We start from the raw sequence: 27119 nt of genomic DNA, 5'->3' as shown, positions 1-27119 counted from the left end.
CGGCAGAAGGCATGCAGGACAAAACAGAAGAAAGTGGAGGAAACACTGGAGTGGAGAGTGCGCTGAAAAGATCAAACGTCCACAGAAGGTTTGAGAAGATATACAAGTGGACTCAGACAAATGAAACAACAGTAAGTAAAGAATAGTTCATTTCAGCATTTTACTCCAATTATCATCGTGTGCCCTTAAAGCTGCTCACAAATGAGCAACACTTACAACCATTTAATGTCAGGAAATGTATACAAGGCACTTTTTCTATTGTACTTTTAAATTAGCCTGCTTAGCACTCGTTTTAGACACTTCATCCATTTTGACTGTTACTTTTGTCAAACATTAAACCAGAGGGAGTTCAGTCCTCACAGACACATTTCTACTTCACACATATACAAACACTTATAAAATTATTTCACATCACATTGGGGGGGAGTGTTAGCGTGCACGAACATGCTCAAATAAGGTGGTTTACTAAAAAAAACACACTTTTTGTTCATGAATAATCAATCCTGAGACTTTGGGCTATTTTGTTCTTCCTGTTATGGTGACACAACCACACAGAAACACAGAAGTGTTTCCAGATCAACACAAGTTGAAATATTATTATTTAGCTCCATAAACTCTGCGTTTATGTAGTACCATAATGCATTAAGATGTGTATCGCTAGCAGTAATAATGAGACATAATATTTCATACTCTGCCCGAGTCTAGTCTCTGCAGGGAGCACTAGATCACCAGAGACTTACATCACAAGGTTAATGTCACACTAATAATCACACAGACACAGAGGCTGCCAAAGACATCTAGCTGAAAGTGCTTGGTAATATCTATCAGCGGTGTGTTTACAATCATTTCTCCACCTCGTTTTTTTCTCTAAATAACGAAGAAAGTAGCAGTCTGCTCTGACTCACAGCTCAGACACTGTGCTTTTCTTTGGCTCGTGTTCACACAGGTCTGACTGGGGGATGGTGAAAGGGTGTAAGAAGGGCGAGACTGATGATGGGGTGCAGAAAGGAGAGCTGAAGGAAGACAAGGAACAAGGATGCACTCCCCTTATCGCTGCCTGCCGCGGTGCCATGAGTGAGGTACTGCGTGTGCATGTGTGTGTGGGAGAGAGAGTTTGGCAAGTGCATGTCTATTGTAACCATGCTTCAGCTTTGGTAACCAGGCTGCAGATGGATATGATTGGTTGGGTAGACGAAACCAGTTTCTGTCACGTAACACGTCGTACTTTTCCTTTCAATAACAACAATGTGCTGTGATCACATGAGATTATGCGACTTTTTTTAATGTAGCTCCTCTGCATCCTCTTGGGAAGACATTCAAAACAAGCTTGTCTGGAGAGAAACTCTCCAATTATGAGTCAAACTTAAGTTTTCATAAAATACACCCAACCACAAGGTGTTTATACTAAAATGAGCAACAACAGCCCGTTTACTGACAGAAATGACACATCTACACTTCACATTTTTTTGAGATGTTTCAGGTTTTTTATGTGGTGGGTTTAACAGGTGGTTCAGCAGCTCCTAAGGACTGATGCTGACCTGACCGTGTGCAACTTCAGCCAGCAGACAGCGCTCCACGTAAGTCCGTCGGAGCTGCAGGAAAAAATGGTGGGGTGGATGTCAAGGCCTCATCTGCCCCCCCAGGCGCAGCTACTGCAGGCTGCCTGGCAGGGAGACCTGCACTCCTTACAGCACCTGTTGGTAAGCTCACTTCACACACACACTTCACACACACACACACACACACACACACACACACACACACACACACACACACACACACACACACACACACACACACACACACACACACACACACACACACACACTCCCATCTGAGAGTGAGAGGATTTCCCAGATGAGTAGAGACAACACAACAAGGGCAACAATCTTCTCCCATTTCAAAAACACATCCAGTTGTTGTGCACTGTGTGGTTTTGGAAAATGTAAAGGATGACTTAGATTTTGGCTTTTTAACTGTATTTTAATACGTTTATTTTATATAAGCGTTTCCTACTGATAAGGACCGCCCCATAACCACTCACACGACACCAAAGTGATTAAGTAACAGATAAACAATTAAATGACACAAACGTTTCAGATTTTTCATCTACTATAGAATCTGTTTAATGGGTTCACAGTAAAAAAAATCCAATAAAAATGAACAAATAAATAAATACATTTAGATTTTAGATTTATCATGTAAAAAAACAGAGACGTACTGTTAAAAGTGCACTTCTTTTTCTTATATTAAGCTATTTCAGGGATTTTAAACGTATGATGTCTACACTGGCAGAAAGGGGGGAGTTTCACTGGTCCAGCCCAAAGTGAGCTGCACGTGGCCCACAACTGAAATGAAGTTGCCATCGCTGGATTAAAAAAAAGTTTTGATTCTGAGACTGAAAATGTTGTTAAACCTCTAAAATCATGAGAAAATAAATATGTAATATTGTAATGTAATACTAAGGCACATGTAATTTGGCATTTCCAAATGCATTCCTGAATTATAACCACCTCAGAGCAGCAAAGAGGCGTGCCATTGTTCGTGTGTCCTTTGGTGACTTTGTGTATCTGGAAATGTGAAACTAACGCTCAGATGCTTTTGTAAAATGACTGGAAATAGCCCACACTGTTTGGGTATGCTGACAGCTGAGTACTTTGCTGACAGACAGGGTTTTTTTTATTTTATTATGAGTTAAACATAAACTGAATGAACTAATAACTTACATATATCACCCTGGTTATTTATTTATGAAGCACACATGTGTTTGGGGTATTTCATATGCAAGATTCTTTTATATTTAACACGTCGATCTGTTGCTGCTTAATTTATAAATTTTTCCAAAACTCTAACTTGTTACAAACATTTCCAGCACAAAGTACAGCTCACTGAATGTAGGGTAAGGTCTGAGCCTCGTGGCCTCATTTCACACTGCAGCACTTTGTTACACTGTGTGCAGTTTTAATAAAGGGAGATAATTTGGAACAAAAGGCCAAAATTTGTTTAAAAAAATGTGAACATGCAAGATGAAATGTTTTTGTGGTGTTAGATTCCACCATGGAGTCTAAAAGGCTGGAGCAGAGTAAGCAGATGGTTGATGAATATTTTGAATTAGATGCCATGGACAACCTTGATGAGGCAGAGATGGGGAGAAAGAGGGTTGCACAACAGAGTCTGAATATGAACACAATGCATTTATAGAACAGGGACTGGGGCTGATTTGCTCGTGATGGGAAAAGTGATCAAATGTTGCATGAGGTGACAACATGAGAAAATGGAAGGAAGACAAGGAGAAAACAGATCTTCATTAGTGTTTAGTTCCCTATAAAGCATCAAATTAATTCTCCCATAGCTGTGAAGAAGAGTCTGTTTGCTGACTAGTACCATCTGACTGCTTTACGATAACTAATTCACACACACGGTGAGGCCAGTAACATCTAATGGTGGAAATGGATGACACTAAAGCGCGATGCTTGTTAGATCAGCAGTTTAATTTAGATTTTTTTTCCCCCCTGTGTTTGTGTTTGTTTGCACGTGTCAGCTTCAGACCGATGGGCTGGATGTGAATGTTCCAAATAGCGACGGTGTGACAGCTGTGATGCTTGCTGTCAGGGACATCGACCTGTTTGAAGACTTAGGAGCACATTTGCCATGGGAGCACAAACCCGTGGAGGTCATCAAGGAACTGCTCGGAGTTTCTGCGTAAGAAAGCACAAATACATGCACATATTTATACAGTAGATAGGTAACATTAAAGCCTTTTGTCATTGAGCAACATGCCGATTTGGTTTTAAATATGTAAAGTTCACATTTTCTTACATACTATTCTTATTTAATTCACTTTCTGTACAGAATTCACCTGCTTGCTGCATACATGCTACTACTGCACATTCACCTAATGTATAATGTCCCCCCTTTTTTTTGCACAAGTCGAGGAGTGTATCAGGTTACATTTCACTGTGTGTTATACCTGTATAACTATGCATGTGACGAATAAAGAACCTTGAACCTAGAAGTGTAAAAAATGTACTGAGACTTGTTTCATCTGTCTTTTAACTTCATCAGTGATCTGATGGTACGAGACCATAATGGCTGCTCTGCTCTCCACTACGCTGCTAATACCAACAGCTTTCTGACAGAAGACATCATCCATGTTCTGATGGAGGCGTTAAGTCAAAAAGGTACACACACTCACACACACACACCTACACACACACATCTTATCCTCATTTGTCTCACTCTTTGCAATCAATGCCACTGATGATTTTGTCATAATAGCAAGTCCTGCTGGAAATCATTGGGCCTTGGCATTCACCTCCCACCTACAGTGTTGCAGTCCTCACACAATATCCATAGCTACAGCATCCCCGATGGCAGCGGTCTCCTCCATACCACACAAACTGCTCAGGAACAGCTTTAGAGATATGAAAAACTGACCAATCTTCCAAACTCCATCAGTAGCATACACAGGATTTCCCTTAACCAGTGTAAACCATGGCACGGAGGCCCCATCCCACAGCTCACAGGATTCACAGGATCAGATCATCAGCAGTAAGAGACAGATGTTCCTCCCAAAGTCAATGGAGACCAAAAAAGGAGGTAAAGGGACAATAAAAGGGTTCAAAGGAAATAAACATCCCTGCTCAGCTGCGCAAAAATCATGAAATTCCTTATTTCAACAGTGTTTTTAATCTTCTTTGGAAAAGTAAGGATTATCGTTTCATGCTCTTTCAGAACGATCACAAATCGGATTATGTCATGCAGTTTGTAAAGGTTTCTGTAAAATGTAAATGATCCTGTCTACAAGCCCTGCACTTTAACACTGTTGTCCAGCACTATGGTGCTCACAGGATGTGAGTGTATGCTGTTTGTTCTGTAACGTCACAATGCATGACTTCAATCTGCAGATTATAAACCAAATCAGCTGATGTTCCTGTTTATTATTTTTTGTGACACTGCCTCTTAGATTATATTAGAGTACTCTTATTGTTGAGTGAGTTATTTTCTCATTTCATGGTCTTTACTTTGGTTAGTGTTTAATTGATCAGCTACTTATTAAACTTATTAAAATGAATCTAAAGTAAGACTGTGCTAATGTACGAAGTATAAAGCCTCATATTCTCCGTTCTTGATCTTTCTGGCTTTCTTATACGGATACAAATAAACGGGCATACCACATTCATTCATAATCCTGTTTGTCACAGTAAAACAAACAAAGCGTGCACTCATGTGGATATAAGAAAGACTTGTTTGTTAATGTGTGAGGGAGCGCTTCACTAAGAGCCTTTACATGTGTCCGAGTCTGCATCAAAAATCTGCAACCATGTGACAGAGAGAGCATGGATCAGTAGAGATGAACAAATATTTTAAGCCAAAAATAAAAATAGCTTTTTTTTCTTTTTCTTTTACTTTTTTTAACCTATCAGACCCCTGCACCCCGACCCCAGGGGTGTGGCCCCAAACAGGGATTTGCAGGATTTCTGCAGGAAGAAAAAAAGTGGACTTATTTTTCTTTACACTTTACTACTTCTTTCTTTTCCTGGTTTTGTGTAGATGCCATTCCCATTTCACAAATACGGGATTTGGTCTCAGAGTTTGGAGATTCAGACGTAGAGTTGGACATTGAGAGCTTTCATCCTAACCAGTTGATAGCAGCCTCGCCCACAAGGACACCAACCCATCAAGATCACTTTCTTCTATACAGCCACACCAGGGTGAGTTTTCCATCTGCAGTGTGACCAGCATGTTGTGTGTTTTTCAGTGCAGTCAGTTCAGTTAACAAACACACAGAGAGACGGCAGTGTGGTCACCCAGAAGACAAATATATGGACCAGTAATTGGCTCTCTGTTTGAGTGTACATGTGTGTGTGTGTGTGTGTGTGTGTGTGTGTGTGTGTGTGTGTGTGTGTGTGTGTGTGTGTGTGTGTGTGTACATGTGCTGTGTGTAGCTGACACCATACTGCCATGCTGCTGAATTGTGGGTGTTCTTATAGGAAAAGTAGATGAGCAGACAGCTGGTTAGCTGAAGGAGAACAGCAGGTGGTTTACAGGGAAGATCTGTAGTGTATGTATGTATTTTACAGCCACACATATTACACACAGGTATAATGTCTGTGTGCACAACACATTTAGAGTAATACATATATAGAATACAGGGCGAGTCTATAGCAGCATATTAAACTCAGTGTAGAATGAAAAAATACAGCTTACAGGAAAGTTCAGAGTCATATATTTTAATTATAGAGTTATAAAGTTTTACGTTTTTGTGTCAAAGTCACTTGTGGACATTGATGCTACAAGTACATTTAATCTAATTGAAATGTATGTATTTTTTTTATTTTTTTATTTTAAGTATTACAAACATAAATTCCATCTGGAAGATCTTTTATGAGCCTCATTTTTAAGACTGGGGCATGACGACCTCACCTTTGTTCTTGGTTCCAGGAAGTGCCAGAGTCTCCAGGGAGCCCCCCTCTATCTGACCATCATAAAGACCTGAGCCAAGGTAAGGGCGCTTTGAAGGACTTCAGAGGTTTTAGCCATGTTTACTTGGAGTGTTTGGTGAAAATGAAGCAGTATTCCTTTTGTGGACTTATTAGATTGGGGTAAAGTTTGTGCTTTAGTTAACCTAACCTTTTAACATAAGAGGTCAAAAGGGTTAAAGACGAAGTTAACATTAACCTGCAATAAAAATGCCTTTCAGTTCACGGGTCCTGGATGGCAGCTAGTGCTTCAGATTTTGAAAAAGGAACGGAATCAGCATCCCAAATAGGCCATGAGATCAAATCACCTTCTAAAAGGAGGGGGTTGAGGGGGTGTGACTAGATAGGAGTGGTCTCACACTCAACCCCAGGCGGCATGGTTTGGACACCACAGAGGGAAAGCGAGGATGTTAGACAGGACACCAAAAGCATTTCGACTACAGTGAGAAAAAAACTACTGACCACGAAAACAGGATAGAGGAGTGATAGTTTAAAAAATAATTCTTTAAAGTGACCTCATCATGGGATCAGAGACCAACAGGCTCAGAAACAGGTAAAACCTATGACTTCCTCTGTGGTGAGCATTGGTGTGGTAAATATGAACGCTGTACTGCTGTACATTTAATGTAGAAAATAGCAAGTGTGATCTTACGATTATAAGTTTATCTTGTTTGTTTGTATGGTTATCAAGGCTCTTTGTAGAGTTAGAAAACCCCAGATGTTTTTCCCACTGACTGTTACAGGAGGTACAACGTGGCTTTTCTGTTTTTGTACCACTGACAGACTGTTTGGATGGTACATGAATGAGTTTCAGATCAGCATTTTACTATGAAGACTGAAAGAATAAAAATAACATATGATGAACGGGTGTTACGCTGTGTGTTTGTGTGTGTCTGGAGCAGATAAGGGGATCCCCCCCTGTTCCCAAGAAGCCATGGAAACACTGATAGACATCAGGGAAGCCTATCAGGAGGCAGGCAGGGGAGGCAGGTGGGCACGCTAAAATCTCTCTCTCTCACGCACACACATTATCATGTGCAGTCTTTTAAAGTGTGCATTAACTGTATAAAGATAAGAATATAATTTACAAGCTGGTGATCCTGCGCTGACTCCTGTGAACACATCAGCATGTGTTTATAGGTAACCACAGACTGTTGTGTACAGACAAACATCTTGTACAGGTAACAGCCTGCAGCTATAACACACAGTCCTGTATATACAGCGTACACTCTCAGTGGGCTGGTCAACAAATCCCCCGTCCTTTAACACCAACAGTAGAAAAGTGTCTGGTTACAGCCACAGATCTGCGCACAGGCACCTGCCACCGTGTCCAGAGGACAACCTGTTCTACCCAAACAGGTTAGGAACAGGGGGAGAGGGGGCTTTGGTGAATCAGCCCATTGTCTGTTATGAGCAGCTCTCACCACTGAATCAAGTCCAAGCTCTCCAAGGAGAACAAAGGTCTTTAAGCCGGTCTCTCCTTTCATAGCGTCAGCTTCCAGAAATAGAGAGAAATGTGAGCAAAGTGAGGCTTTACATGCAGTTTGAAACAAAACAAACTTCAAATGCATCTGTACATTTCTTTCATTAATGTTCTTATTTATAATTTTTCAGTTGAGACATTACAGTGTGTCCACAAATAATAATGCCAGTTTCTCCATGACAACCATAAAGGGATTTTCTCTCTTTTCCTCAGTCGAGGTGTGTCTCTGCCCAGTTTGCACAAGAGCAACAACAGCAGACATCGGGGCCATGCAGACCACCCTCTGTCGTCTGGCTTGCTGAGAAGCCCCTGCCAGCCAATACCCCCACCACACAGGTATACATATATGTGAACTATCAAGCAGCAGATAGCTAACTCGTTACGCTACTTGTTACCATCACAGATGAAGAGAAGCAGGCGCAGCAGTGCTGATGACAAGAAAAATCTGACTTCTCCTTATTTCTTTGTTAGAAAGTGAAAGTTTAACAAATCTGTGGCACTCACAAAAACTAAATATTGCTTTATTTTATTTTTTTCAGGAGACGAAGAACAAGAAGCGTGGTTGCTGCATCGCCACCCTCCCATAGCTTGTTGTCTGTGGCAGAGCCCAGTCAGCTCAGCCAATCAGCTCCCAGCATCATGGAACCTCTGCTCTGTCCAAACACTATGATGCAGGCCAGAGCACACATCCAGACCCGTATGCACTCTGCATTACACGTTGTATTTCACTGATGACGTTTGATGGTTGTTTAAATTTTACATCTCTTTCTGTCTGCAGGGTTGGGTTCTCATCGTACTATAAATGAACAAAAGGTAAGTTTTAGCCACAATCCTTCTATTTTCCCCAATACTTCCATTTCTTTTTCATCCACATAATGTTTTTATAATGAATAATTCCTGTGTTATTGATTTGCCACGGGTTTCTACAGGGTCTACTGCCCCGAACACCTAAACTCTTGGCACCCCTGGACAACCGCTCCAGAAATGGCACCGCTCTGCCTGTACTAAAGCAACATGTTCCCCTGAAGCCCATCAGTCAGAGCCCCCTTTCTACAAGGACCAGGTTGAAAAGAGAGAGACTGTCCTGGGGCAGCTCATGCATTGATCCTTCAACAACTAAGGCTGGCAGTGAGGAGAGTGGGTCCAGCAGCAGCCACAGCTCAGTCGATTTAGAGGATGAGGACGCTGACAGGGATCAAGATGCATATCTGACTGTCAGTCACGACAGGATGTTGGAGCTTCCAAAGGATGCGAGCACCACTGAGGCTGATAGGACTGGGAAGACAGCGCTGCATTTTAAAGTTCAGTCAAAGATTAGTCATGTTCCACTGATCCGCAGATCAGGACGTAGCCGGAAGGAAGACCTTATCAATCATACAAGTGATCTTCACAACAGTGCAATAGCTTTGAATATTACAAAAGAGTGTGCTGACAGCGAGTCATCAAAAGTATATGACTCTGCAAAAAATGGAGACACTCTGACTCAGGATAAAGGCATTTTGAATAATGTAATAGTTTTCACATCAGAGTCAAAGGAGGAGAAGAACAGTGTGGGGAACACTTCTGAACCTGGGACTGAGATTATCCATGCAGTTATATTTAATGCGAATAATGATCTAAATGAATTGAGAAATGTGAAACAGACAGAAAAAACGAAGTATTCGTGTGATGAAGAAAACCAAGTAGACAAAAAATTTGTTTGCAGTCCAGTAGATGAAACGTTAAATCCCAGTGCTGCTGTGGGGAATGTTCAAGTTTGTACTTCACCTGAAAACATTCATCAGAACGATGGAGGTCACAAGAAAGATGAGAAGCTTACACAGGAGAAGGAGAAAAGAACCAATGTGAACTTTGAACTGAGAACAAGCAATCACACTAAGCAGCCTTTCAACATACTAGCACATAAAGACAGAAGCATTTTAAGTCGGAATAAGTCCAAAAGCAACTTTAAGTACGCCTCGCTGAATACTCAGGTCAAAGATAAAACCAGGAAAAGTCCTGAGCAAACTGGTGGCAGAGAGGGTATTGTAACTAAAGCCAAATCAAAGATGAAATCAAAAGGTCGCTCTAATTCTGGCACTCCATCGCCACGAAAGAAAGTTATTGATTATTCACAGAGCAAAATAATACATCCTGTCACTACTCAACAGCACACACAAGGGAGGGAGCTGAGAAGTGCCCAGCAGCTGAGAAAACCCTGTGTAGGGGAAACACCAAGGTCTAAATCTGCCGTTGACCTCATCACCTACAAGGATATGTTTCGGCAGATACAGAGTCAGAGTCAAGAAGGGCCAGCCATCTACGAGATGTTTGCCGGTCCTGTCTATGAAAACCTCAGAGTTCCCCACACCTGTGAGAAACTAAACGAGAAAAGCCCACCCCAGTGTGCTCCACCTAAGAAGACGCAACAGGGCCATAAAGCAAAACACAGGCAACTAAAATCAGCACCCAGTAAGCCAAAGAGAAGCCCAGCTGAGACAACAGTGTTTTCAGCTAAAAGCAAAGCAAAGCCTGTGCCGTCCAGGATAAAAACTCCAACCACACCTGTCAGGAAGAGCATCCACAAAGGGCGAAATAATCCTCGACTAGACACTGAGGTAGTTCTTAACAAAGGTGTCAACATTTGTCAAGACAAGGGTGAAAGTCACCTGTCTACAATAGAAGAGACCTTTCCTACATATGACTGTGAAACGATCAAATGTGATGACAACACTCTCACTACACCAAAATCTCCCTCTCATGGTGCAGATTTCAGTCACACACACACAAATATTCAAGACACAACAGTAAGTTCATTAACAGGAAATCAAAACAGACCACTTCCAGAGCCCGTGTTATCACAACGTCCTCATCGGCCAAAGATGGACACATGGACATCTTCAAGTAGCAACAGCTACACAATTACGTCCCCTGTTTACCAGAAGTTTCTGGATGAAGCAGGTGACGGGCCACTCACAGACGATCTGCTGCAGTGTCTGGCAGAGGAACTGATCTCTTTGGATGAGAGGGATGCATCTATAGGCCCGCTTAATCCAAATAAGGAAAAGAGCAACCAGGAATCCAGCATGGAAGATGATCGTGTCATGGGACTAAATATGTTTTCCGAGGTAACCATTTTGGAAGTCAAAATGTCAAATCTTTATCTACCGATAAATACTGCTGGTTGAGGAGGATCAGGGTCTGGAGAAGAGATGCCCGTTAGATTGTTTATTCTTCAAAGAAGTGGAGCAGCGGAGGGTACATGCAGAACTGGACATGGGGTATACGTACCATATGTTAATTAAGATTCTCCCAGGACTCTTGAAACAGGAATGTATGTGTAATTTGCATAATACTTATTAGAGAATAAACAATGCAAACAGAACTGGTAAATGTGAAACAAACAAGAACACATTCAAGCAGACGCGTCAGGCAAGAAGCTTTATGGCAGAATGCTGTTTGTGATGGCAGGAGAGGGATTACTTTCAGTTTGGTGTTATGTCTGCTGGGCAAGCACCGCTTTCCTTGCTTGTCCTGACAGAATAACATTGCATTCATTAGTGCTATTTCTGTGCTATGGTGAACTCTAAAGCCTGACTGAAACTATTCTAATAATCATCCTTTTGCAGAAGATCACCCAGCTGTTTTACAACTACTCTTTCAAGAATTTTTTTAATTAAATGAAGGTTAAACATTAGCCTGCAGTTAACTGAGACAGGGGGATCAAGTAAAAGGTTTAAGTAATGGTTTCATTAACATTGCCTTTAAAGCCTGTGGTACATAGCCCATTTAATAAAGAAAAACTGATCATATTTAAAACTGAAGCATTACTAATGCATAACAAATTGTTGAATGAGCTGATAATTGAGTTCAGTCACTGTGATAACGCTTTCTTGTGGTGTAATTATCATTATGTGCCTTTTATTGAAGATTGCTTCAAGAGGCAGTGGCACCGTGCTTGGCTCTGGGTTGGTCTTGGATGACACCATCACATGGAGAAAGGGTGAAGTACTCGGCAGGGGCGCCTATGGCACAGTATGTATCCTAACTTTTGATAGCACACAGCAAAAAAAAAACAAAAAACTGAACAAGAACTTAAAAAAAAATTGTTAAATTACTGAGAATTACCTACTTTTGCCACTGTGTGTTCATTTAGGACTAAATGAACTACTAGAATTTACCTTCTTTGACATTTTCTCTGACATGAAAATTTGCTTTTCATTTATTAAAACATGCACTCCAGAATAATCCTGGAAAACCAAAATCATTTACAACAGCGGGTCTTATTGCCTCACATTACCAGGTGTACTGTGGCCTGACCAGTCAGGGTCAGCTAATAGCTGTGAAGCAGGTGATCCTCGATTCCTCGGACGCTGATGCCGCAAAGAAAGAATATAGTCGTCTGCAGGGGGAGGTGGAGTTGCTTAAAACCCTCAGACACATCAACATTGTTGGCTTCTTGGGTACCTCGCTTCAGCAGCATGTGGTTTCCATCTTCATGGAGTATATTCCAGGAGGCTCCATTGCAAGCATCATTCACAGGTTAGTCTGAAATATTTTGTCTGTTTTTGAGCCCCAGAGCTATCACTTCTGGCAAAATAACTGTTCTTCAATAGTGCCCCGAGTACAAGTTATTATCCGATGCCCTCAGATTTGGTCCACTGCCAGAGCGAGTCCTGGCTCTGTACACTCAACAGATCCTGGAAGGGGTGGCTTACCTTCACGTGAACAGGGTGATTCATCGAGACCTGAAGGGAAACAATGTCATGCTAATGCCAACTGGTGTCATCAAACTCATAGACTTTGGATGCGCACGTCGTCTAAGTTGTATGCATCACACAACTTGCAACAGTGTCGACCTGCTCAAGTCTGTCCATGGCACGCCTTACTGGATGGCACCAGAGGTACACTGGAGTCAAGTCATTTAAATAAATAAATAAATAATCTGCAAACATTTACGCTGCCATGAGACCTCAACTTTACTTTTTAGACATTTCTGTCTTCTCGCTTCAGATTATCAATGAAACAGGATATGGGAGGAAGTCAGACATATGGAGTGTGGGGTGCACGGTGTTTGAGATGGCCACAGGGAAACCACCGCTGGCACACATGGACAAGATGGCTGCCTTGTTCTATATTGGGGCTCAGAGAGGGTTGATGCCTTCCTTACCAGACAGTTTCTCAGAAAATGCAAAGGATTTTGTAAAAATCTGCTTGACAAGGTGAGATGTAGTGCAATGATTTTTGTTTTAAAAATGTATTAGTTTATTTCACAAGCTCACTTGCATGCCAAAACAATTTCTGATTTACTATATCAAGCAGGTATGAGATGTGGTGATACTGTGTAGGTCTAACACAGAAGCAGAAAATCCACTGTACAAGTCTATATACTTGACTGCTTTTATTTTATTTTTTTAACCATTTCGGTGTTAGGTGACATTAATGGTTTGACACGTGCCTAAAATTTAAGGTATCCTGTGCACAGGTTTCAACATGGTGGGCATGTCCATTTATTATGTGCAGTCTGTGGTTACATGCAGAAGGCATTGCATCTTTTATTTCGTTTACTTTTATCTAATTTCATTGTCTCTCTAGTGACCAGAAGCTACGTCCATCAGCTGACCAGCTGCTGAAGCATTCATTCATCCCCACAAATGTGACGTGAAAGAGGAAATAAATGCCGCGATCAGACAGGACTGTGTTGTCAAATTAAAAGATTTCACTGAGTTTGATTTATACAACTCAAAACATCAAATGGTCTTTTGTGACCCTGTGAGAGCTTACTATCTATTCAGCACTATAGCAGTAGTGCCAATGATGGGCAGGATGAAAAAGAACAGTTATGAGAAGCACTTTTGTATACAGTGATATGATCTATAAAATGTGAATTGCATGTAGGATTTTTCCTTCCTCATACATGTGCCATTTAGTTTTTATGGTATTTTCAGTTTTAATAAAAGGAAAATGCATCATCTAGCCCAACCATCATTTTTCAGTGACCCCCATACCTTTATATCGAATCACAAAGAATTCAGCATTTAACTGTGTTTAAATATCATGCCACTGGAAAAAACACAGCATGTCTCAAATTTAACTACAAATCAGTACCGTACAAACTTTTTATTTTGCATTAAATGACAAAGACCACCAGGACTTATTCTGTGTCAGGGTAGTGGCAACATTAAAGTTTATTTGGAATTTTGAAATGAAAAGTGGAGAAAAAGGATGTGAAGAGTAGCTTATGTTCTACAACTGCAGTAATCCTGTGTGCCCGAATGCAAATCCCCAACCAGGGTACAATATAGCCTCAGCCTAATTTGTATTTTGCACACTCTTAACATAAAACAAGTAACCCGGTCAGAAACAGAGAAGATTGGGTCATATCAAGAATTTACAACGGAAGAGTGTTTAATGTATGAAAGGGATAATAAAGCCGTGTCCAGACACGGACAGGGCTGCAAACATAATAAAACCAACTGAATAAAAGAAAGTCAATGATACACAAAAACTATGAAGCACGTCTACATTGCAGATATTTGAGGTCACCTACATATCAGGCAGGTCAATTTGCCTGTGGCCAATTATTCACAGCTAAATGAAAGCGAGCCAACAAGTGTTTCATCCTGAACAGTACCCTGTGACTCAGTGACTGAACAATGGGCATTTCCTTTTTTTATCTAAAGGGCTACAGCTTTATGTCATGAAATGTCTGATGCAGTTAAAATAAAAAGGGTTATGTAAACTTTAATAGCACAACTACTGTCCTTGCCAGCTTTATTTTTTTCCTTGTTGAGGCACAACCTTTGGCATCCAGCTTCAAGTCTACTTAAGAGGTCCAAAAAAATATTTTGGTACAAATTGCATCGCTCTTATGTGATAAGTAGGTGTCGGATGTGCCAGTTGCTGAGGGAATCAAGTAATATTCTCTGATGGAAACCTACAGTACATCACTGTCTTATAGCAAGGCTGCAAGAAGCACACACCACTGGAATGCTTCGATCATTTACCCGATGATGCCCACTCCACTGATCAACAAAATAAAACTCTTTTATAGGTATTACAATAATCTTGTTATACTTACAAGCAGCTCCTAACCTGAGTAGTCATGGTATAGCTTTTTTTTCTTTAAACATACAAAAACGTATGTACATTTATCTCCATTTTTTGTAAACAGCAAGTTAGCGCTCTCCTTCCAAATCCCTTTGATTGAAACATGCAAATCATACGCACAGTACTTAAGTATAAAAAGAAACCAAGACAAGAAAGTAATTTAGGAGATGAATTTTAAACACCTAAAAAATTGCATCCATCAACAGTACTAAATGGAATATCAGCAAACTGAAGTCATCTCCACCTGGCCACCATCTTCCTCCATAAAACCACAGAAATGTGATTCAATGAAAATTACTTCTTTAAAAGAAAAAAAAAAAAAAAAAAGAGGAAGAAAAATAAGGAAAGTGCACCTTCCTTGCTTTTTATAGAACTTGTAATACTTGTGTTTTCTCATATGGATATCTGACATGTAGGGAAAGAACTTCTCCCCCCGATGGAAACAAACTTTCCCAAACACACAACCACCTTTTACACGTTCCTAGACCCATTTGAGGAGGAAGAATAACAAAGCAACAATTCAACACAATAACAGAAAGAGGACTGAGCACCAAAGCCCAGAGATGTGACAGTCAGGAAGCATAATTTTTCATCTTTCACATCTCAGAAGCTGAGAAGTCCAACAATACTCTTTTTTTTGCAGATAACTTTCTGCCTTTCAATAAAGGGTTTATCATCACATAGAGTTTTTTTTTTTTTCTAGGGCACTTAACAAAGAGGTGAGCATAGTCTTTAAAGTTTGAACTGTGTGTAGTTTGTTGCCATTTTCATGTGCTGGCCATGGCTGCAGAGGGGTGGACTCAGTGTCTCTGCTCTCCCACTTCATGTGGCGATTCACTAGGAGGAGGGTACTGCTGAGAGGTCCGCAGCCCACCTGGGTGTGACAGGAGGGGAGGAGGAGAAACGAGAATAAGGAGGAGGAGGAGGAGGAGGAGGAGGAGAAGGGTGGGGTGGAGGTAGGGAGGGAAGGAGGTTAGCCATAGAGCTGCAAGCCAGATGAGACACACTGCAGTACAGGAGAGGAGCAAGGAGGAAAAGAGGGGGAAGAAAAAGATGAAGTACCTGCAGCACTAGAGCCACCCTTGGAGATTTTGCTCACTTTGGAGCTAGCAGTGAAGGATGAGGCCGAAGGGTGGTGGTTGTGGCTGGCCTCTGGATATGCCCTCTTGCGTGATGAAGATGAAGAGGTGGGCCCAGGAGGCCCATGTGTTGTTCCTTCCATGCTGATGAGTCCAGGAGGACCTCGCAGCAGGCCTATCCCAATGCCTGAGCCCTCTGTAGCTCCGCGGCCGTTGCCACTGTGTGTGGGGGCGTAACTGTGTTTATGGTGGCGATGGGGGTTGTGCTCTGCCCCACGATGTTTCTCTTTGCTCACCATTGGGCTGGAATGTTTGCTTTTGTTGTTGTTGGTGCCCATGCCTTCATCTGATGAGCTGTGACGCTCAGAGGACGACACTTTAATCTTCATTTTAAGCTCATCTTTGCTCATCTGTTGACTGGTTTTATCCAGCTGTGAACCACTGCTGGATCCCGGCACAGCTAAGCGAACTTTAAGCGAACTTTTGTCCCGTTTGTCACTGTGATGGCGTCTATCTTGGCCCGAAGAGGAGGGCACTTTCATTTTCATTGGGGAAGCTGTGGCGCTGCCACCACTGCCATGGACTGTTTGTTTTCTGTTGTCTCCTTGGCTCATCATGGATGGTGCATAGCTAGAGGAGGACAACAAATCCCCCCTTACATCACAGTCCATTACTCCACCATGCTGTTCCTGCCTACGTTTCTGCCCAGAGGCAGCCAGCTCTGCAGCATGTTTCTCTCTGTATTTATCCAGTGACAGCTTCTGAGCTGGAGACGGCTGAGCTGGTGGAGGGTAACCAGACTGAGGTGCTAGTTGATGCTTAGCAGCTCCACTCCCACCAGCTCCCTTTTGTTCTTGTTTGACTGGGTTGAAATCTATTTTTTCAGTCTTGTATACCATTGGATGCTGAAGCAAAGAGGAAGCAGAGGTTTGCAAAGATTCTTGGATAGGGATGCTGAGCGGTTCCTGTTTTATACAGGTGGTAGAGTATCCTTGCTGGCTCTGGTTGCCCTGGGGCCATTCACTGTGGCTACCTGGATTGTATGTGGTGGCTATGGAGTCTAGAGACAGAGCTGCTCCACCAGACTGGCTGAGCATGGGCATAGGAAAGGTAGAGCCTGCTTTGGAAAATCCTGGGTTGGAAGAAGGAACGCCAGGAAGTGAGGCATCAGCTTGGTCCTGGGCCAATGAAGGTCCAGGAAATGAGTTGTCAGTCATCTGGGTGTTTTCAGTCTTAGGCTTTTTGGCAGCTTGCGTTGCCTGCAGGACAGAAAATAAGGCTGGTATGACTTTGGTTTTTGTAGCTGTAAGATGATGGCTAATGTAACCCACATCAACTACGCACTGCCACATGACCTACGTCAGCTGATATGAGGTCCCTCTCCTGATTTGCTGCATAAGGTAAGACCTGGGGATGAAGGAAGACTTTTGGCATTTAGCTCCTGCTGTGGCTATAAGCATGAATGGCATCGAAAACGGCGTGGGAAACACGGCTCTTTCCTTCTCTCAAATCAACCATAAAAATTGTAGTAATTCAGCAGTAAGTGTCTCGAACCTTTGGCGATAGCAATGGCAGCTGGTCAGCTGTTTCTATAATTGAATTCGCATTATTTTTTTATAGTTTGCTTCGGTAACGATTGTTTCCGTACTCTCTAGCTTATGTAATTACTTAAACATGCTCTTCTTGAAACAGTGTACACTTGATTATTCTTACTTGTTGGCTTAAATTCGGCTGTGCTGTCTGTTAGACAACTGCCTTTTTTCATGCCGTTTCCATATTTGTTTGTTGCAATACTACCTGAACATAGCCTGAAGTGTACTGATAAAGCTATGTACCTAAAACAATTAGCAATTTAAGTGAACTATTGTACTTTTATGAAATGTGATAATGTAACCTAAGGAGGAACTCCTGAAATCGAATCTTTAAAATGAACTCTAAGAGGTTCCTCTAAAAGGATTAAACCAGGACTTCAACCATGCTGACTTATAGTCAGTATTCCCCAGATTTGAACAACATATTAACTGTGCAACAAGGGGAAAAAAACAACAACAACAACAACAACAAAAAAAACAAAACAAAACAAAAAAACAACACATTGGATAAAGCCTACAGTAACATCCTAAAAGGCCACAGAGCAGCCCCTCTACCACATCTAGGTTTGTCAGACCACATGTCCATGCTACTGATCCTTGCCCCCCACCCCAGTCGTGTTGTGCGTAGTGCCGACACAGGACAGTTTCCAATTTCATTGTACTATTGTACTAGGTATGACTGTGCGATGACAATAAACAGTTATGTTATCTTATCTTATCTAAAAAGGGAGTCCCTTCACTGGGATTTGAAAGACTTTTTGATAACGAATATTCAAGCAGTGAAATTAACGTAAACAGATTTATTTATTTTGTGGTTGTACTTATTTTGTTCCACTTACCCTCAGGTCTTCAGCAGCTACGTGATTCTCTCCTACATTGTTCTCTTAAAGTTTCTGTGTCAAGTCTCATCATTCACACAATCTGGGCTCCATAAATAACCTTTCCTTCTGCGCATCAGTCAGTTACCTCTACTCAAACTAGCCCTTTAATAACTGTTACACAAACTGGCAGCAATGCTCAATGTGGCAAGATTTCAGCTGCAGTTCTCCAACAGCACCTACATGAAGTATTTGCAATTTAAAAACCTGCTGCCAATACTGCAAAAATAAAATATAAATACATTTATGGCTAACAAACAGGGCAGTAAATCCAGCCTACCCTCCAGTTGCGTATCCTCTTTAGTCGGCTGGGCGTTTTCTCCAGAATCTGCAGAAACTCATGGGTCAACTCTGAAAATGCAGGGTATGCATGTTGTTAAAAAAAATGCTGATGTTACTTTTAAAGCCGTTACTTCTATAAACTTGTCCTTGGTTAAGTATGCCTACAAAACAACCAGGAAAAGGACTTAAAGCAAATTGCAAGAGATTACTTTGAATTAAAGGTAAAATTCAGTCTCACCATCAAGCAGCTCGAGAGTGACAGAGTTGTCCACATATTCCCACCAGTGTTTCCCATCAGTAGAAACCGGGATCTCCCAGTTGGACCACTTGCACGCCAGATGGATGCACACACAGGCAATCACTGTGGGCTTGTACTGGAGGCAGAAGGTAGTGAGGTGCAGACTGCATGTTGTGTGATGGTAAAGGCACATGAGTCAGTTGATTCAGTGCAGGTGTAGTCGGGATCAGTCCCACATGTGGACAAAGGAGAAAAACAAGAGGGGGCCGACAGCTTTAATATGATGTTGGAACAGGTTGCAAGACTCATTGTTTTCTAATAGTGTTCATGTTAAATGGATTTTATAAACTAAAAGACTTAATACAAGTACAGCTGTATGGTTGCAGGTATGATAAGGAGATAATTCTAATCGTGTCTAAAAGTAATAAACGTGTCATAAAAATGTTATAAATCAATTGAACAAACAAATTTAAATATCAAGAACAACACAAAGGTAGTGAAGTAGGGAATGACTCCACTCATACTATCAGAAGTTCGCCTTTTTTGTAGGAGCTATCATTGGACATTTTAAGTGTACCGAGGCCACGATTTAGATCTCTGCACAACATCTCACTGCTAATGGGACCTTAATCCATAATCAAAAAGCCTAAAGGAAGACAGTTGACTTCATGGTTAAATTTAACAACATTTTAATAAATTATTAATGCCGTTGTAAGTTGTTGAAAAACAGCTATCAATAACTTCTGCATCGGTGCATTTTAAACACTGCAGAGTGTACAATGTCTGGAATCTGTCTAAATATTGTGACGATAACCATTATCAAAGCCAATGCTTTATATGCTCGCTCTCTATATAAATGTATATTTAACCAATTCGACTGAAAACAAATCTAATGTAATCCTTATTATTGAGTCAAAATAAATCGGAGTTACAAGTTTTCTACATTTGAAGTTCCAACACATTTCCACCACTCACACTCAGCATCCAGACACTGTAAACTGAAGTTTCAGAAGACAAAAAGACAAAAACAATTTCCTCTACCACCAACATTAAAAACCCGTTAAGGACCCGGTTTTTCACCTCAGAAACATGGCATGTCCTTTTGCCCTTACATTCAAAAAACAAAAACCACACGCACACTAAATGATTTGATGAAATTAGTTCCGCATCATATTTGGGTTTTTCCATAGCAGGGGTAAAGTTGTGCCAAGCCATGCAGTAAATGGTACAACTGTTTTTCCACTGCACCACACAGCAATAATAGTCGTTTTCTTGCACCACTGATAAAGATCAATAATGCAGCGATAAACACATTCCATTTGCTGAAACTTATCTGCTTTTCATGGAAGAGAGCAGTTTACCACTGAAGAGCTTTTAAAATACAGCATCCTACAACAGCTAAGGTTTGGTTTTCATTCGCAGAAAACGAGTCCAACTATTGTTAAGAGCAGCTAATAACCAGTAAAATGAAACGCTATCAACACAGGAGTAAAAACTAAACGCCTTTTTCCATTAGTACCTACTTGGATCGAATCGCCACGGCTTTCCATTAGGTCATAGTACCAGGTACTAAAGTAGTGCCTGCTAGGCCGAGTTCCAAGCTATCTGAGCAGGTACTAAATTGTGACGCCGTCAGACTGCATGGCACCGATTGGCTGGTCAGTGGCGGCACTCGATTCATTAGAGCGTCTCCTTCACAAAAATCAAAACCAACATTTTTTGAAACCTGGCAACAAAGGAAACGGCCACCAAAAAACCCAAACAAAACAACAACAACTGATCCTATACTGGAACGCAGTCGATCTGTGTTGAGCCGATGCGAGTAGGTACTAATGGAAAAGGGCCTTAAACTCCAAACCAGATGGATTCAAGTCCACCAAGGGTGAGAAAAGCGTCATTCAAGTAGCAAAAACTTCAGTTCCTCAAATGGACCCTTGAGCTTGGCGTTCTCTGCATGACGCGTGTCGCCTCTCAGACAAACTGTCAACACCAGCAACTGGTGTAGAAGAAATCAAAAGCAGAAGCAAAGAGATCATCTCCCTCTGCACTCTGAATCAGAGTTTTTGTGTGGATACATATCAAGTTTTGGCAAAAACCAATACGATCCTACACTCCCAATTCACTTACACAGTAGAAAAGCAGGGCTTTAACTGGGTGACTAAAAAAAAAAAAAAAAAAAAAAAAAAAAAAAAAGCTCAAGCCAAAATGAAACTAGAAAAACATTTTTCACAGCACTGTCACAGTTATATGACATAATCATGTAGCTGCTGAAGACCTAATTTAGTTATTAAACTTATTTCAAACTTAATTGAAAAGTCTACTTTGGCTACTCTTGTGCTCTCTTCCTACCATTGCAATATAATGCTGCTGCTGCTGGCAGCAATATTATTTATGTAAACTGTCATAAATGACAGCAACTCACTGGAAAAGAAAGATGGAAAACATCCTTCATTTTATCTGCACTAAATGTTGCTGCCTGCAAGATGCAATAACTGCTAAACATGTTCTCTTTCTCTAAATTGTCATAAACATCAGTATCGCAAATTATGGTGATATATTGTTGAGGCTGTGTCGCTCACTCCTACCCTGCTGTAGGGCTGTAGTGGAAATGCATGTCAGGATTGCTTGACTTAGCATGGTGTGGCTCAAGTGGACCAACCTGGGCTAATGGTAAAACCCTGATTTTTTGCAGGTCCTTAATGGGTTATAATTAGCTTTTTCTTAAGCTTAAATCAACTTTGAGCTAGAAGTGCATTTAATGACAGGCAAACATTACAAAGGCTGAAGATATCTAAAGAGATGATACATTTTGAACAGATTCATATGAAAAACAACATTTTAAGAATTAATCTGCGGTACTTACCGGAAGGCCCTCTATGAGAAATGTTTACATCTGTGAAATCTTTAGCTGCTATTCAGGCTACCAAAGTGTCTTTCTTTTAGAATTATGCACTTTTTCGCAACCGAACAAACGTGTGGGTTTCAAGCGCACCACTACACTTCACATTTTGCATTCAACCCATCTGTGCCAACACGTGGTCCCTTGTACAATACACCGCACTGCAACTGGGGCCGGTAACGCTACAAGCCACCACGTCCCGCTACCTTGGAAGAAGGGAGGGGAGCTGAGGGGAGGAGGCAAGCGTCCCAACAACCACCAGCGCAAGTAGGGCCGGTTGGACACTGAAAGGGTACCCTGCATTACAGGAAGCTATGGTGTGCAGTCAAAGTGCAACAAAGAGGGGCAGGATAACAACCTGTTGGTAGCCATGAAATAGGAAGTCTGTGCCAGATCCTTGCTTGCTGTAAGAGAGGGGAAAAAGACAGAAGGAAAAGAAAAATCAATTTTTCTGCAAACCAAAATTATTTTATCATTAATATAAGGACAGAATGTCAAGTTTAGCATTTAAGCAGATTTCCAACGCACTAATTAAGGCAAGACCGAGACTGAATAAAAACTGAGCTAAGCTAGTCCAACATTTTGGAAACTTAAAAGCTGTAGTACCTTTTCTGAATAGAGACTAGAGACTAATAGAGCCACTACAAAGGTAATACAATAGGGCAACAGGGAATGTAAAGACGTGTTTGTAACTGGACATGGATCGTAAATTTGTCCTTAGTCTACACCACAAAAACAACCTTTAGGGCAAACAACAAATGTAATACTACCCCTTATAGACTATTGTATGGTAAACAGTGAAATTAACATTTTGTTCATTTTAAATTGTATTCATAAACAAGTTTGATTTATATGTCATGTGCACAAAGTAGAATGGTAGCAACATATTTCTGGATGACAGAGAATATTAATGTTTTGGTAGTTTTTTTCCTGCACAGAGGAATTTTTGGCAACCTAAATACAGTCCTTTTGTTAAGGGTTTCACTAACTCGAGTATAATAGGAATAAATGTTTGTCAAATGATCACAAATGCCATGAAGATGCATATATCATTATGAAATAGGGTGCAGGCTAATTCTGAGACAGGAAAATAACTGTAATTTGAAAGTTAAAAATAGAATTTCAGCTCATAATTATGTTATTTTAAGAATACTCCAAACTCGGAACACTTAAATGTACAGCTCTGAGTGGTGATTTCTCTCTCTTTGCTCTCATCTGCTCTGCAAAGGCTGCATGCATTCTGGGCTACAGTTTAGTCAGGCAGACAACTCATGCTCTGCATGAGGGCGAACGCAAAAATCCACCAGTACTGGAGCAATTTATCAATATCAAAGGCAGCTCCCGTTTCTAAACAAACAAAAGTTTTAGACAATCATTAATTTGTATGAGGGAAATTTAAAGCTACCAGGTTGTTGTTGTTTTTTTTAGGACTGTAGCTGCCGGTAATCTAGCCTGGTAGTATTAAGATTAACATTTTTGTTTTTTTTTAAAGGACACATTGTTGATTTTATTAGAAACAAAGATAAATCTGAAAACAGTTTCTAGCTGAATTTTTGCAGTTCTTGGTTTATTAAAGATTACAGTTATATTCTAGTTGTATGAAATAGTAATATCTCAAAACCAATTTCATCTCAGTCTTGCTTTAATAAGTGTTGGCCGTTTATGCTATGTCAAAAACAATAATGTGAAGGAAAAAACAAAAACAAAACACAGGGTTAAGTGTTTTCACGTAAGCATTAAATCAGCAAGGTTTTCTTCCCCCTCCCCACCCACATCTGAGGTGGGATAAACAAGAGCAGAGGGCACAAAGAGCAAAGAAGGAAGCCTCTACCTCGCACTAGCTGGGTACATTTCACCACATCAGTGTGTGGGTGATCAATAGTTATTTCAAAGCCTGGAACAAAATACATGACAGGTGAGTTCAACACAGACATAGCTGGGAGGTGACATGTCATTTTGTGATATAAAAAAAAAAAGAAAAAAAAAAAAAAGAAATGTTAAAAAAGCAAGTGAATTTGCAATCTATTAAGATTAGTACACATCTGTGTATGGTTGTTAAAAGTAGATGTTGGAGCTTGATACTGAATTTGGGTAAATTTGAAGTGAGACTTAATTGACTTGTATAAACAGATTTTCCACGATTGAAGCAGGAGAGCACAAACTGTTCTAGTCAAACCAGAGATGCATCAATCCAATACTGGGATTGGTATCTGTCCAACTGTGACTCAAAAAGCTGGCGCAATATCAAGGCTAATGACCCCAATCTACACCCAATCTATTTGACTACCTCGTTCTGTCTCACAGACGTGTGATGTAGAAGCCAGAAGGATGATTGTTCGGGGGCACTTGTGGGGAAGCTTTTATGTAATGTACAGTATTTGCAGTTACATAACATTTCTCTAGTCTAGGAACAAAAGGAGAAACACGCATGACTGTAACATAGAGCTATGTGCATTTTGAGCTCAAATAGTGCTATAGCAAATAAATGAAAGAAATAACACCAATAAATCTATTTACCCACAATAAATAATTAAATGTTTTGTGTACGTTTTCATGTAACATTTTACTAATCACTGCAGATCCACGAAATGTAATTTATCTAGGGTACTCCTTTCTTGGCTCTTGTTTTACATATAATCTAAGAAAGTGATGTTTAAGATTAATCTCATGTTGCCTAACATTACATTAAAAACAAACGAAAAACTATCCCAAGTCTCTTCCCAGTGAAGAATGCATATTTCAACACTAGTATAAAATCACTACAAAGTATCAGCAGATACGCTTTAGGTATCACAAATGGGAAAAGTTGGATCAGTGCATCCCTCGTTTCAACATAGAATTTTGCAATTAGATGGAGGGAAAAAAAAAAAAAAAAAAAAAGAAAAGAATCAGTGCCACATTCGTAATTTGCATTACCAAAAAGAGAATGACATGTCACCTTTACATGATTCACTGAAAACATGTATGTGAAAACAACCATATGCAAATAAAACATTTCAGTCAGCAGGTTGTGATAAACAAATTCATCAGTAATCAATAGCACTACTCCCTTACTTATAATTAACCAATGATATTGACAAACAAACTGCTCTCAAGTCATCCACTCCAGTCACCACTACTCACCCAGGGTCTGCAGCACTATGGATTCAAGTATCACCAGCTCTTGAGCTTGCTGGAGGTATGCCTGAAGTTTGATAGACAGTCATTACAACACAACTGTAATGTGTCTATTAATCTAACCCCCTAACATCTGATTGCAAATGGCCAAAACTCCAAACAGAGAGGCTCATTACACTATTACTACAAGCCTTGATGGGTGTATTTGTTTTGTACACACCAACTGCAGGCCAGTGCAGAATAACAGAACTGTTTTACAGCGTAGGGAAATGCGGCCCCTCCGCTTTAACACAGGCAAACCATGACCACTGAGACAACTGGAAAGAATTTTTTTTTTTAAACAATACAATATGCACAAATGCCGATACTTACATTACTTTTTGTGTCTAGAGGCGGTTCTTGGGGGTTTAGGCAAGCATGTGCAACTTTGATTACATGTTCGAGTTTCCGAGGTTGCTCTTCCACTTTTGCAGCCAAGAATAGGGTGGTTGGAGAGATTATCTGTATAAAAATTAAAAATGTAAGTATATCTGTCAAATCTACTCAACAGGTGGCTGGTGGTAAACAAGAGAGCTAGCTATATTAATACTTACATTCCTATGGAATTTGCTGAAAGAATGGTGCATATAAAATCTATGCATGTAAACGATTGCTGTGTTTATTGTTAATTGAGAGCTGAAGGGAGAGTCAAGGAAATATTTAAACTTAAGGTCAGAGCAAAACAAATGCTCTTATATTTATGTCAACATACAGTCTTAACCAGCTGAAGGAGCCGATATACGTCAACTTTCTCAACTTTTTAAAAAAATAAACGGCAATTTGACAGTTTATAGAGTAACGATTCGCATCTTATTACCTTTAAATAATGGCCTAAATAACAAAAATCACCGAGTGTAGAGAGAAATCTAAAGTTTGTATTTATGTCGGTACAGCGACATAAATATAAACCAGAAGAGACAAATAATGGATTTAAAAAAACATTTACTACAGACCACACTATGGAAATATAACGTTATCCAGTAAATAAATGATATTTTTGTGAAGCTGTGTATTTCTGTGGGCCACTCGAAGCTGCAAATTCGCTTTAAGGCCTTCAACGCGCGAACTATTAGCTACGGAAATAACTAGCATGCTATATTAGCGCGAAGCCAAACGGAAAACAATTAAGAGTGAAAGGCATTACTGTACTTAAAGGTAAAGGACTTAATAAGCTAAAATATTTTTCAAGAATATAACAAAACAAAGCACAGCAACTGAAAAGTCCCGCGTCAAGCTCCCTAACCTCAAAAGCGGTTCAAAATCAGCTAACGGGCCTAGCCAACGGTTAGTTAGCGCCATGTCTCCGTCCAGCCTGCTGGAGGAGGAGATATTTACAAAGGATACACGTTGAGTCTTTGACCCATATCTTGGATCAGATTTGCCGCTTGTTGTCGGTAGGAGAGTTCTCGATCTGCGTCTACTCCACTTCGGCGAGACGGCGTGTTTTCGAGCTGTTCCCGGGTGAAAAACCATTTCGACGAAGACCCCCGGCACGCCGCCATTACTCTCCAACGTTCGCTTGGGCATCAAGAAAGAGGATATGACGTCAGTGTCGCACAGGAAACGCAACTCTTCTGTCTTCTGTGCCCGATTTTTAAGTTAATGAAGACTGCTTTATTGCAAAGGTTATATTGTCACATACACGATAGAAATAAATATAATGCTTTACAGGTTTACAGTATTACACAGTATAATGAAACTTTTATTTTCCCAGCCTCCCTTCCCACAAACCAATTATATAAAAAAAAAGAAAAAAAAAAGATCAAAGAAATGGACAAAAGAAAGTGCAAGTAATAAATAGAAACAGTGGAATGAGTTTAAAAAAATGTCTAAGCTTGAAAGCCTTAGTTGTCCCTTGTATTGCGCAAGTCTAGAAACAGATCTTAATAAGTGTAATAATGGATAATGGTTTGACCTGACAAAAAGCCGCGAAGCCTAGTT

At 40.6% G+C, this 27119-nt stretch overlaps 2 protein-coding genes across 5 annotated transcripts; one reads left to right on the top strand and one right to left on the bottom strand.

The window, feature by feature from the left end:
• On the top strand, positions 1-15381 carry map3k19 (mitogen-activated protein kinase kinase kinase 19). The gene is made up of 17 exons (XM_039599546.1): positions 1-131; positions 947-1079; positions 1506-1700; positions 3542-3702; positions 4066-4181; positions 5554-5714; positions 6445-6505; positions 7385-7472; positions 8179-8301; positions 8505-8662; positions 8744-8778; positions 8895-11072; positions 11875-11979; positions 12248-12486; positions 12596-12848; positions 12958-13166; positions 13540-15381. The coding sequence occupies exons 1-17, from the start codon at positions 121-123 to the stop codon at positions 13607-13609; spliced, it is 4296 nt and encodes a 1431-aa protein (XP_039455480.1). The 5' UTR covers positions 1-120; the 3' UTR covers positions 13610-15381.
• ccnt2a (cyclin T2a) lies at positions 14330-26745 on the bottom strand. Of its 4 annotated transcripts, XM_039599548.1 has the most exons (10): positions 26523-26745; positions 25733-25814; positions 25512-25640; positions 25146-25206; positions 23854-23916; positions 22381-22426; positions 19124-19287; positions 18884-18954; positions 16117-17392; positions 14330-15928 (listed from the first exon to the last, which is right to left on the bottom strand). In XM_039599548.1, exons 1-10 carry the CDS (start codon positions 26678-26680, stop codon positions 15855-15857), a joined length of 2124 nt encoding a protein of 707 aa, XP_039455482.1. In that variant the 5' UTR covers positions 26681-26745; the 3' UTR covers positions 14330-15854. The 4 variants fall into 4 exon arrangements, 3 of the variants coding, with proteins under 3 accessions (XP_039455482.1, XP_039455481.1, XP_031602534.2); XM_039599547.1 differs by having other exon boundaries at positions 14330-17392; XR_005608526.1 differs by lacking the exons at positions 14330-15928; positions 16117-17392; positions 18884-18954 and having other exon boundaries at positions 19151-19287; positions 21987-22426; positions 26523-26744.
• Positions 26746-27119: the final 374 nt, after the last annotated feature.

Source organism: Oreochromis aureus, linkage group 16 (assembly GCF_013358895.1).
Source record: "Oreochromis aureus strain Israel breed Guangdong linkage group 16, ZZ_aureus, whole genome shotgun sequence".
NCBI lineage: Eukaryota > Metazoa > Chordata > Actinopteri > Cichliformes > Cichlidae > Oreochromis > Oreochromis aureus.
Note: the sequence above shows the minus strand (reverse complement) of the source record. Positions and strands in the feature narration are given on the sequence as shown.

Bases quoted from the DNA above. Each gene is read 5' to 3' on its own strand.
- map3k19 (XM_039599546.1), top strand. The intron at 8,779-8,894 runs GTAAGTTTTAGC...GGGTTTCTACAG, and splicing joins GTACTATAAATGAACAAAAG to GGTCTACTGCCCCGAACACC. The intron at 12,487-12,595 runs GTTAGTCTGAAA...CGATGCCCTCAG, and splicing joins ATTGCAAGCATCATTCACAG to ATTTGGTCCACTGCCAGAGC.
- ccnt2a (XM_039599547.1), bottom strand. From the start codon at position 26,680: ATGGCGGCGTGCCGGGGGTCTTCGTCGAAATGGTTTTTCACCCGGGAA. The intron at 18,955-19,123 runs GTGAGACTGAAT...CTGCATTTTCAG, and splicing joins CACTCTCGAGCTGCTTGATG to AGTTGACCCATGAGTTTCTG. The intron at 17,393-18,883 runs GTAGGCTGGATT...TCTGTCCTGCAG, and splicing joins AGAGGATACGCAACTGGAGG to GCAACGCAAGCTGCCAAAAA.